Source organism: Somniosus microcephalus, unplaced genomic scaffold (assembly GCF_052327205.1).
Source record: "Somniosus microcephalus isolate GS21.2 unplaced genomic scaffold, FLI_Smic_1.0 unresolved_chr4, whole genome shotgun sequence".
In the NCBI taxonomy this organism is placed as follows: Eukaryota; Metazoa; Chordata; class Chondrichthyes; order Squaliformes; family Somniosidae; genus Somniosus; species Somniosus microcephalus.
Genome location: NW_028225182.1, coordinates 44,728,784 through 44,741,454, shown reverse-complemented (window position 1 = coordinate 44,741,454; position 12,671 = coordinate 44,728,784). Strand labels below are relative to the sequence as shown.

The 12,671-nt window shown below is 54.7% G+C and overlaps 1 protein-coding gene across 2 annotated transcripts in view; it reads right to left on the bottom strand.

Moving 5' to 3' along the window:
• Positions 1-5,330, bottom strand: part of LOC147090662 (paired immunoglobulin-like type 2 receptor beta) — a 35,638-nt gene extending 30,308 nt beyond the window's left edge. For both annotated transcript variants that reach the window (XM_085977437.1, XM_085977436.1), the window contains exon 1: positions 4,726-5,330. In XM_085977437.1, the coding sequence (XP_085833563.1) occupies positions 4,726-5,149 (424 nt within the window). In that variant the 5' untranslated portion in view covers positions 5,150-5,330. The remainder of the gene's footprint in view (positions 1-4,725) is intronic.
• Between the last annotated feature and the right edge of the window lie 7,341 nt (positions 5,331-12,671).

Below are 12,671 nucleotides of genomic sequence, written 5' to 3'. Positions count from 1 at the left end.
GTGTGACAGACCCTAGACAGACAGGAGTGTCAGTGTGACAGACCCTGGGCAGACAGGAGTGTCAGTGTGACAGACCCTGGGCAGACATGAGTGTCAGTGTGACAGACCCTGGGCAGACAGGAGTGTCGGTGTGACAGACCCTGGGCAGACAGGAGTGTCGGTGTGACAGATCCTGGGCAGACAGGAGTGTGAGAGTGACAGACCCTGGGCAGACAGTGTTGGTGTGACAGACCCTGGGCAGACAGGTGTGTCAGTGTGACAGACCCTGGGAGACAGGAGTGTCGGTGTGACAGACCCTGGGCAGACAGGAGTGTGAGAGTGACAGACCCTGGGCAGACAGTAGTGTCGGTGTGACAGACCCTGGGCAGACATGAGTGTCAGTGTGACAGACCCTGGGCAGACAGGAGTGTCAGTGTGACAGACCCTGGGCAGACAGGAGTGTCAGTGTGACAGACCCTGGACAGACAGGAGTGTCACTGTGACAGACACTGAGCAGACAAGAGTGTCAGTGTGACAGACACTGGGCAGACAGGAGTGCCAGTGTGACAGGCCCTGGGCAGACAGGAGTGTCGATGTGACAGAGAATGGACAGACAAGAGTGTCGGCGAGACAGACCCTGGACAGGCAGGAGTGTGAATGTGCAGACCCTGGCAAGACAGGAATATGAGTGTGACAGACCCTGGGCAGACAGGTGTGTGAGTGTGACAGACCCTGGACAGACAGGAGTGTCAGTGTGACAGACCCAGACCAGACAGGAGTGTGAGTGAGACAGACACTGGCCAGACAGGAGTGTCAGTGTGACAGACCCTGGCCAGACAGCAGTGTGAGTGTGACAGACCCTGGACAGGCAGAAGTGTCAGTGTGACAGACCCTGGCCAGACAGGAGTGGGAGTGTGACAGACTCTGGGCAGACAGCAGTGTCAGTGTGACAGACCCTGGGCAGACATGAGTGTCAGTGTGACAGACCCTGGGCAGACAGGAGTGTCAGTGTGACAGACCCTGGGCAGACATGAGTGTCAGTGTGACAGACCCTGGACAGACAGGAGTGTCAGTGTGACAGACCCTGGGGAGACAGGAGTGTCAGTGTGACAGACCCTGGCCAGACAGGAGTGTGAGTGTGACAGACCCTGGGGAGACAGGAGTGTCAGTGTGACAGACCATGGGCAGACAGGCGTGTCAGTGTGACAGACCCTGGGCAGACAGGAGTGTCGGTGTGACAGACCCTGGGCAGACAGGAGTGTCGGTGTGACAGACCCTGGGCAGAGAGGAGTGTCGGTGTGACAGACCCTGGACAGACAGGAGTGTCAGTGTGACAGACCCTGGCCAGACAGGAGTGTCAGTGTGACAGACCCTGGAAAGACAGGAGTGTCACTGTGACAGACCCTGGTCAGACAAGAGTGTCAGTGTGCCAGACACTGGGCAGACTGGAGTGTCAGTGTCACACACTGGACAGACAGGAGTGTCAGTGTGACAGACACTGGGCAGACAGGAGTGTCAGTGTGACAGGCCCTGGGCAGACACGAGTGTCGATGTGACAGAGAATGGACAGACAAATGTGTCGGCGAGACAGACCCTGGACAGGCAGGAGTGTGAACGTGCAGACCCTGGCAAGACAGGAATATGAGTGTGACAGACCCTGGGCAGACAGGTGTGTGAGTGTGACAGACCCTGGACAGACAGGAGTGTCAGTGTGACAGACCCAGGCCAGACAGGAGTATGAGTGAGACAGACCCTTGGCAGACAGGTGTGTGAGTGCGACAGACACTGGCCAGACAGGAGTGTCAGTGTGACAGACTCAGGCCAGACAGCAGTGTGAGTGTGACAGACCCTGGACAGACAGGAGTGTCAGTGTGACAGAGCCTGGCCAGACAGGAGTGTGAGTGTGACAGACTCTCGACAGACAGGAGTGTCAGTGTGACAGACCCTGGCCAGACAGGAGTGTGAGTGTGACAGACCCTGGGCAGACAGGAGTGTCAGTGTGACAGACCCTGGGCAGATATGAGTGTCAGTGTGACAGACCCTGGGCAGACAGGAGTGTCAGTGTGACAGACTCTGGGCAGATAGCAGTGTCAGTGTGACAGACCCTGGGCAGACATGAGTGTCAGTGTGACAGACCCTGGGCAGACGGGACTGTCAGTGTGACAGACCCTGGGCAGACAGGAGTGTTAGTGTGACAGACCCTGGGCAGATAGGAGTGTCAGTGTGACAGACCCAGGGCAGACAGGAGTGTCAGTGTGACAGACCCTGGGCAGACAGGAGTGTCGGTGTGACAGACCCTGGGCAGACAGGACTGTCGGTGTGACAGACCCTGGGCAGACAGGAGTGTGAGAGTGACAGACCCTGGGCAGACAGGAGTGTCGGAGTGACAGACCCTGGGCAGATAGTGTCAGTGTGACAGACCCTGGGCAGACAGGAGTGTGAGAGTGACATACCCTGGGCAGACAGGTGTGTCGGAGTGACAGACCCTATGCAGACAGGAGTGTCGGAATGACAGACCCTGGGCAGACAGGTGTGACAGACCCTGGGGAGACAGGAGTGTCGGAGTGACAGACCCTATGCAGACAGGAGTGTCGGAATGACAGACCCTGGGCAGACAGGAGTGACAGACCCTGGGCAGACAGGAGTGTCGGAGTGACAGACCCTGGGCAGACAGGAGTGTCGGAGTGACAGACCCTGGGCAGACAGGAGTGTCGGAGTGACAGACCCTGGGCAGACAGGAGTGTCGGAGTGACAGACCCTGGGCAGACAGGTGTGTCGGAGTGACAGACCCTGGGCAGACAGGAGTGTCGGTGTGACAGACCCTGGGCAGACAGGAGTGTCGGAGTGACAGACCCTGGGCAGACAGGAGTGTCGGAGTGACAGACCCTGGGCAGACAGTAGTGTCAGTGTGACAGACCCTGGCCAGACAGGAGTGTCAGTGTGACAGACCCTGGGCAGACAGGAGTGTCAGTGTGACAGACCCTGGGCAGACAGGAGTGTCAGTGTGACAGGCCCTGGGCAGACAGGAGTGTCAGTGTGACAGACTCTGGGCAGACATGAGTGTCAGTGTGACAGACCCTGGGCAGACAGGAGTGTCAGTGTGACAGACCCTGGGCAGACAGGAGTGTCAGTGTGACAGACCCTGGGCAGACAGGAGTGTCAGTGTGACAGACCCTGGGCAGACAGGAGTGTCAGTGTGACAGACCCTGGGCAGACAGGAGTGTCAGTGTGACAGACCCTGGGCAGACAGGAGTGTCGGAGTGACAGACCCTGGGCAGACAGGAGTGTCGGTGTGACAGACCCTGGGCAGACAGGAGTGTGAGAGTGACAGACCCTGGGCAGTCAGGAGTGTCAGTGTGACAGACCCTGGGCAGACAGGAGTGTCGGAGTGACAGACCCTGGGCAGACAGGAGTGTCGGAGTGACAGACCCTGGGCAGACAGTGTCAGTGTGACAGAGCCTGGGCAGACAGGAGTGTCGGAGTGACAGACCCTGGGCAGACAGGAGTGTCGGAGTGACAGACCCTGGGCAGACAGGAGTGTCGGAGTGACAGACCCTGGGCAGACAGGAGTGTCGGAGTGACAGACCCTGGGCAGACAGGAGTGTCGGAGTGACAGACCCTGGGCAGACAGGAGTGTCGGAGTGACAGACCCTGGGCAGACAGGAGTGTCGGAGTGACAGACCCTGGGCAGACAGGAGTGTCGGAGTGACAGACCCTGGGCAGACAGGAGTGTCGGAGTGACAGACCCTGGGCAGACAGGAGTGTCGGAGTGACAGACCCTGGGCAGACAGGAGTGTCGGAGTGACAGACCCTGGGCAGACAGGAGTGTCGGAGTGACAGACCCTGGGCAGACAGTGTCAGTGTGACCGACCCTGGGCAGACAGGAGTGTCGGAGTGACATGCCCTGGACAGACAGGAGTGTGAGAGTGACAGACCCTGGGCAGACAGTATTGTCGGTGTGACAGACCCTGGGCAGACAGGAGTGTCAGTGTGACAGACCCTGGGCAGACAGGAGTGTGAGAGTGACAGACCCTGGGTAGACAGGAGTGTCGGTGTGACAGACCCTGGGCAGACAGGAGTGTCGGAGTGACAGAACCTGGGCAGACAGGAGTGTCGGAGTGACAGACCCTGGGCAGACAGGAGTGTCGGAGTGACAGGCCCTGGGCAGACAGGAGTGTCGGAGTGACAGGCCCTGGGCAGACAGTGTCAGTGTGACCGACCCTGGGGAGACAGGAGTGTGAGAGTGACAGACCCTGGGCAGGCAGGAGTGTCGGAGTGACAGACCCTGGGCAGACAGTGTCAGTGTGACAGACCCTGGGCAGACAGGAGTGTCGGAGTGACAGACTCTGGGCAGGCAGGAGTGTCGGAGTGACAGACCCTGGGCAGACAGGAGTGTCAGTGTGTCAGACCCTGGACAGACAGGAGTGTCAGTGTGACAGACCCTGGACAGACAGCAGTGCCAGTGTGACAGACACTGGACAGACAGGAGTGTCAGTGTGACAGACCCTGGACAGACAGCAGTGCCAGTGTGACAGACACTGGACAGACAGGAGTGTCAGTGTGACAGACCCTGGGCAGACATGAGTGTCAGTGTGACAGACCCTGGACAGATAGCAGTGTCAGTGTGACAGACCCTGGGGAGACAGGAGTGTCAGTGTCAGACTGTGTTCTCGGGTCTGGCAGTGAGTGTGTCCGGACTCAGCACCTAGTCAGAGGAGTGAACTGTGAAATGGAAAGGGTGTTTACCTCGTACAGTGAGGAGGGTCCCAGGGATGCTTTGCACAATCTCGCGGGGAGGTCCCAACGATTCCACACGGCAGTAATACTTCCTCGAGTCACTTTGCTTCAGTTGATTCATGCGGATGGAGCCGGTCTTCATTTGAAGAGGGTAACCCCAGAATTTGATCCGGCCTCGGTAATCAGGATGACAGTAGCTGTTCGATGTGTTGAATATAAATTCTCCGTGAAAATAATTTCTTCTCCAAGCAATGTCAATCCGTGTGGGTCTGTAGGTTTCCGGAAAGGCGAATGAGCAGGGGATAGTGATCGACTGCCCTTCCTCAGCCGCCAGCTCCTTAGGCTGCTCCACAAAGAAACCATTTCCATTTATCAATCCTGATGGACAGGGAAACAGCAAAAGGTTATTTAGGAATCGCGAATAGTAACTCATCCACTAGACAACGATCCATAATACCCTCAGTAATAGAGAAACCCCGTATCCTAAATAGCAGCCTGCGGGTATCTGTTATTCTATATATAAACCCCCCGAACCCCTCGATTAGATTCCAGCCTGTAACTCACTCCCGGGTATCTGTTATTCTGTATATAAACCCCCAAACCCCTCGATTAGATTCCAGCCTGTAACTCACTCCCGGGTACCTGTTATTCTATACATAAATCCCCCGAACCCCTCGATTAGATTCCAGCCTGTAACTCACTCCCGGGTATCTGTTATTCCATATATAAACCCCCTGAACCGCTCGATTAGATTCCAGACTGTAACTCACTCCCGGGTATCTGTTATTCTATATATAAACTCCCCGAACCCCTCGATCAGATTCCAGCCTGTAACTCACTCCCGGGTATCTGTTATTCTATATATAAACCCCCCCGAACCACTAGATTAGATTCCAGCCTGTAACTCACTCCTGGGTATCTGTTATTCTATATATAAACCCACCGAACCCCTCGATTAGATTCCAGCCTGTAACTCACTCCCGGGTATCTGCTATTCTATATATAAACCCCCCAAACCCCTCGATTAGATTCCAGCCTGTAACTCACACCCGGGTATCTGTTATTCTACATATAAACCCCGCCGAACCCCTCGATCAGATTCCAGCCTGTAACTCACTCCCGGGTATCTTTTATTCTATATATAAACCCCCCGAACCCCTCGATTAGATTCCAGCCTGTAACTCACTCCCGGGTATCTGTTATTCTATAAATGATCCCCCCCGAACCCCTCGATTAGATTCCAGCCTGTAACTCACTCCCGGGTATCTGTTATTCTATAAATGATCCCCCCCGAACCCCTCGATTAGATTCCAGCCTGTAACTCACTCCCGGGTATATTATTCTATATATATACCCCCAACCCCTCGATTAGATTCCAGCCTGTAACTCACTCCCGGATATCTGTTATTCTATATATAAACCCCGTGAACCCCTCGATTAGATTCCAGCCTGTAACTCACTCCCGGGTATCTGTTATTCTGTATATAAACCCCCAAACCCCTCGATTAGATTCCAGCCTGTAACTCACTCCTGGCTATCTGTTATTCCATATATAAAACCCCCGAACACCTCGATTAGATTCCAGCCTGTAACTCAATCCCGGGTATCTGTTATTCTAGGGAGGGGGGGGGGGGGAGAGTGTGAGGGAGAGGGGGGGGGGGGAGAGTGTGAGGGAGAGGGGGGGGGGGAGAGTGTGAGGGCGGGGGGGGAGGAGAGTGTGAGGGAGAGGCGGGGAGAGAGGGAGAGGGGGGAGAGAGTGTGGGGGGGGAGAGTGTGAGGGAGGGGGGGAGAGTGTGAGGGAGAGGGGGGGAGAGTGTGAGGGAGGGGGGGAGAGTGTGAGGGAGGGGGGGAGAGTGTGAGGGAGGGGGGCGGGAGAGTGGGTGGAGGAGGGTGTGAGGGAGAGGGGGGGAGAGAGGGAGCGGGGGGGAGAGAGTGTGAGGGGGGGAAGAGTGTGAGCGAGAGGGGGCGAGAGTGTGAGGGAGAGGGGGGGAGAGTGTGAGGGGGGGAGAGTGTGAGGGAGTAAACTGTACAACACCAAAAAATTGTACAGATGGGCCAAAAATGACACAGAAAAATACCAGAAAACAATTAGCAATGCATCAACTCAAGCTCTCTTAGACACCTTTCTGGATAACATATACACTCACAATAAAGAAGGCGTAAACCGGGCAGTTAGTAAACTAAACAATATTTTTGATAATTTGGCAACAAATGCAAACTTGAAAGCTCGCAAGAACAAACCCAAAACAAAAAACTATGAAAAATGGTTTGACCATGTGATGCGCCATCAATTACTCAAAAGACTGAAGTTGAGCGAGTAACAATCAGGCTTTTATTAACTAAAGAATGAAGGTCTTGTCTCGAGTGGTCGACCCGTCCAGAATACTAAGGGACTGGGAGGTAGTCACTTATATACCTGGAATAGTGGGAGGAGTCAGCCGAGGCATGTCCAGACCTGTACCTAGTGGAATACACATACAGACACAGACAGGTATGACAGTGGTTTACCACATTCACCCCTTGTTTAAAAATGAGTCCGGCGGGGTGAAGTGTATTTAAAAGTTCGTGTATTGGAGTCTCTCCGGAGGTCTTGTCTGCCGCTGTGATCGACGTGGCGACGGCAGGGGTGGTGGAGCTTCCGGCGTCGCGTCCCGTGTAGGCTGGGGCCCTGGAGTGTAGTCCTCATGGGTGACGGTCCAAGGCGAGCCGGCTGCTGGGGTTGGATATCGGGTCGTGGGGGGGGGTGGTAATGGGTAGTGGGTTACAGCGGTCCCCGAGGGTGCGAGGTCTCGTATGGAGACTGTGTCCTCCCGCCCGTCCGGGTACGCAATGTAAGCGTACTGGGGGTTGGCGTGGAGGAGGTCGACCCTCTCGACCAGGGGGTCCGTTTTATTGGCCCTCACGTGTCTTCTCAGTAGTACCGGCCCTGGGGACGTCAGCCATGGCGGTAACGATGTCCCCGATGTGGACTTCCTTGGGAAGACAAACATTTTCTCGTGAGGGGTGGCATTGGTGGCAGTGCAGAGAAGTGACCGAATCGAGTGGAGCGCATCGGGGAGCACCTCCTGCCAGCGGGAGGTCGGAAGGCCCCTAGACTTTAAGGCTAGTAGGGCAGCCTTCCAAACAGTTGCATTCTCTCTTTCCACCTGTCCGTTCCCCCGGGGGTTGTAACTGGTGGTCCTGCTTGTGGCTATACCCCTAGCGAGCAGGTACTGGCGGAGTTCGTCGCTCATAAACGATGAGCCCCGGTCGCTATGGATATAGCTGGGGAAACCGAACAGGGTGAAGAGGCTGTTCAGACATTTAATGACCGTGGCACTGGTCATGTCCGGGCAGGGGATAGCGAACGGGAACCGGGAGTACTCGTCAATGATGTTGAGGAAGTACACATTGCGGTCGGAGGAGGGGAGAGGCCCTTTGAAATCGACGCTCAGGCGTTCGAAAGGGCGAGTGGCTTTTATCAGGTGGGCTCTGTCTGGTCTATAAAAGTGCGGTTTGCACTCAGCGCAGACTTGGCAGTTCTTGGTCATGGTCCTGACCTCCTCAATGGAGTAAGGCAGGTTGCGGGCCTTGATGAAGTGGAAGAACCTGGTGACCCCCGGGTGGCAGAGGTCATTGTGGAGGGCCCTCAGCCTATCGATCTGCGCGCTGGCGCAGGTGCCACGCGATAGGGCATCTGGGGGTTCATTGAGCTTCCCAGGCCGGTACAAGATCTCGTAATTGTAGGTGGAAAGTTCGATTCTCCACCTCAAGATCTTGTCATTTTTGATTTTGCCCCTCTGCTTGTTGTTGAACATAAAAGCAACTGAACGCTGGTCAGTGAGCAGGGTAAATCGTTTTCCGGCCAGGTAGTGCCTCCAATGACGCACAGCCTCCACGATAGCCTGGGCCTCCTTCTCGACCGCGGAGTGTCTGGTCTCCGGGCCCTGGAGGGTTCGTGAGAAGAATGCCACAGGTCTCCCCGCCTGATTAAGGGTGGCGGCCAGAGCGAAGTCGGACGCATCGCTTTCCACCTGGAAGGGGATGGATTCGTCCACTGCGTGCATGGTGGCTTTGGCAATGTCTTCCTTGATACGGTGGAAGGCTAAGCGGGCCTCTGCCGTCACGGGAAAAGAGGTGGACTTGATCAGCGGACGGGCTTTGTCTGCATAGTAGGGGACCCACTGAGCGTAGTAGGAAAAAAACCCTAGGCACCTCTTCAGAGCTTTTAGGCAGTGGGGCAGTGGGAGTTCCATAAGGGGACGCATCCGGTCCGGGTCGGGACCGATGACCCCGTGTTCTACAACACAGCCAAGGATGGCGAGGCGGTCTGTGCGGAATATGCACTTCTCCTTGTTATATGTCAGGTTCAGGAGTTGGGCGGTGCGGAGGAATTTCTCGAGGTTTGCGTCATGGTCCTGCAAGTCATGGCCGCAGATGGTCACATTATCTAGGTAAGGGAAAGTGGCCTGCAGCTCGTTTTGATCGACCATCCGGTCCATCTCCCTTTGGAAGACGGAGACCCCGTTGGTAACGCCGAAGGGAACCCTAAGGAAGTGATAGAGGCGGCCGTTTGCCTCAAAAGCAGTATACTGGCGGTCTTCAGGGCTGATGGGGAGCTGGTGGTACGCTGATTTCAGGTCAATGGTCGAAAAGACGCGGTACTGCGCGATCTGGTTGACCATGTCAGCTATGCGGGGGAGTGGGTAGGCGTCCAGCAGGGTGTAGCGGTTTATTGTTTGGCTGTAGTCGATGACCAGGCGTTGTTTCTCGCCGGTCTTAACGACCACAACCTGGGCTCGCCAGGGGCTGGAGCTGCCCTCAATAATCCCCTCCTTCAGGAGCCGTTCCACTTCGGTTTTGATGAAAACCCTGTCCCCGGCACTGTATCGCCTGCTCTTTGTGGCGATGGGCTTACAGTCGGGGGTGAGGTTAGCAAACAGTGGGGGGGGTGGGACTCTGAGTGTGGAGAGGTTGCATCTAGTGCGCGGCGGGCAATTTGGAGGCTGCTGGCTGCGGACTGTGAGTGGGGGGAGGGGGCCACCGTACGCCATCGTAACGCTTTTGAGGTGGCACTGGAAATCCAACCCCAGTAGAACGGCAGCGCAGAGGTCGGGCAGGACCAGGAGTTTAAAATTATTGAACACAGTCCCGTCTACTACTAGTGTCACCACGCAGTAGCCGCCAATGTCCGCTGACTGGGACTCGGAGGCCATAGAAATCCGCTGGTGCGCAGGCAGGACTGGGAGAGAGCAACGCCGCACCGTGTCGGGGTGGATGAAGCTCTCTGTGCTCCCGGAGTCAAAAAGGCAGTTTATTGCATGGCCGTTTACCTTAACGTCCATTTTGGACCGAGCTAGCTGGTGCGGTCTCGTTTGGTCCAGCGTCACAGAGGCCAGCGTAGGGGTCGGTGTGTCGCTGCGAGTATCAGATGGGGGGGGGGTTGGCGGTCTGCTGCGTCCCGGCTGGTGTCCAAGATGGCGGCGCCCATGATTCCCATGTGGCTGGAGTCGTCCAAGATGGCTGCTGCTGCGGTGGTTCGCACATGGCTGGGGAGGCCCAAGATGGCGGCTCGCACGGCCCACACGCGGCGCTGCTGGCGTTCGGGGTGGCTTTGGCCTTGCAGACGCTGGCGTAGTGTCCCTTTTTCCCGCAGCCCGAGCAGGTTGCATTCTTCGCCGGGCAGCGCGCTCTGGGGTGTTTGGCCTGGCCACAGAAGTAGCATTTCTGGCCTTGGGATACTGCTGTCTGGCTTTGGGACACTGCTGCGGTAGTTGGGCCGTTGTTGGGCTGTGGCTGGGGTGGCACGGTGCTATGGGGCTGTCCTACCGTGTCCCAGGTTGTCGTTCCCCGCGGCGTCCACGGTGCAGAGGAGTAGGCATCCATGCCCCGGAAGGCTGCGTCCAGCGTTAGTGCGATGTCGGAGGCTTTGTCGAGGGTGAGGTCACTCTGCTCCAGCAGTCGCTGTCTGGTGTAGTTGGACCTGTGGCCCGCTACGAAGGCATCCCGGATCAGTTCCTCCGTGTACTTAGTGGGCGTTACCGCCTTACACCCACAGGCCCGGCCAAGCACGGACAGTGCTTGGAGGTATTCCTCAGTCGATTCCCCAGGTTGTTGCTTGCGACTCCCCAGAAGGTGCCTAGCGTATACTTCGTTCACAGGGCGCGTGTACTGGGTCTTGAGGAGCTGGAGGGCGGCTGTGTACGAGGTCGCATCCCGGATGACTGAGTACACTCGGTGGTTCACCTTGGAGAACAGGACAGACAGTTTGTCCGCATCCGTTTCGACCGCAGTGGAGGCAGTCAGGAATGTCTCGAAGCACGTGAGCCAGTGAGCAAACTTGGTGGAAGCGTCCGCTTCCCGACTGTCCAGGTCCAGGCATGCTGGTGTGAGGATCTTCTCCATTATAAAAAATTTAGTTAATAAAATTGATGCGCCATCAATTACTCAAAAGACTGAAGTTGAGCGAGTAACAATCAGGCTTTTATTAACTAAAGAATGAAGGTCTTGTCTCGAGTGGTCGACCCGTCCAGAATACTAAGGGACTGGGAGGTAGTCACTTATATACCTGGAATAGTGGGAGGAGTCAGCCGAGGCATGTCCAGACCTGTACCTAGTGGAATACACATACAGACACAGACAGGTATGACAGTGGTTTACCACACCATGATTGCCATAACATGAGGAAAAAACTTAGAAAACTATCAAACCAAAAACACAGACATCCAGAAAACGAGGAATTACGCCTTACTTATTGTCAGACGCTAACACAATACAGAAACACACTCAGGACCAAAAAAGAGCAATTTATTAAGAATACACTCAGCTCCATGGAGGAATCCATTGAGTCGAATTGTTTCTGGGACAACTTGAAAACACTACACAAAAAACAACACGACGATTTGTCCATTCAAAATGGGGACACATAGGTAAACCACTTTGAAAAATTATACCAGAAAAACACACTAAGACCAGAGCAACACCAAATACGCAAAAAACTGGAAAAGCTTGAAATGGCCATAAAAGATAACCAAAACCCGCTAGACGCCATAATAACAGAAAAAGAACTTTTTGAAAAACTCAAGGACCTGCGACCAGGAAAAGCTTGCGGGACAGACGGCATACTAAACGAGATGATTAAACACGCAGACGACAAAATGAAACTGGCTATCCTAAAACTCTTCAACTTGGTTCTGAGTGTCGGTTATTTCCCTGACATCTGGAACAAAGGACTCATAACACCCATATACAAAAGTGGGGACAAAATCGACCCAAACAACTATCGAGGCATCTGTGTAAACAGTAACCTGGGGAAGGTATTCTGTAGCATCATAAACAAAAGACTTATAAACTTCCTTGAAGAGCACAATGTCTTGAGTAAAAGCCAAATTGGATTCCTGCCAAACTATAGAACATCCGATCATATCTTCACCCTACAGACCCTAATTGACAAACACGTTCACCATAACAAAAGCAAAATCTACGCATGCTTTGTAGATTTCCAGAAGGCTTTCGACTCCATCTGGCATGACAGTTTATTCCTGAAACTTATCGAAAGCGGGGTAGGAGGGAAAACATATGATGTAATTAAATCAATGTATACAAACAATAAATGTGCAGTTAAAATTGGAGACAAACAAACAAAATACTTCCCACAGGGGCGGGGGGTGACGCAGGGCTCGCCAATCTCACCGACACTCTTTCATATTTACATTAATGGATTGGCAAAACTACTTGAACAATCTACAGCACCCGGCCTCACCCTATATGAATCCAAGGTTAAATTCCTCCTCTATGCCGACAACCTGGTTCTGCTGTCACCAACTAAGGAGGGTCTACAGCAGAACCTGGACCTGCTGGAGTCGTACTGCCAGACTTGGGCCCTGACAATAAATCCCCAAAAAACCAAAGTCCTTGTGTTCCAGCAAAGATCCAAACAACATGGACCCACAATAAATTTCACAGTAGGAACAACC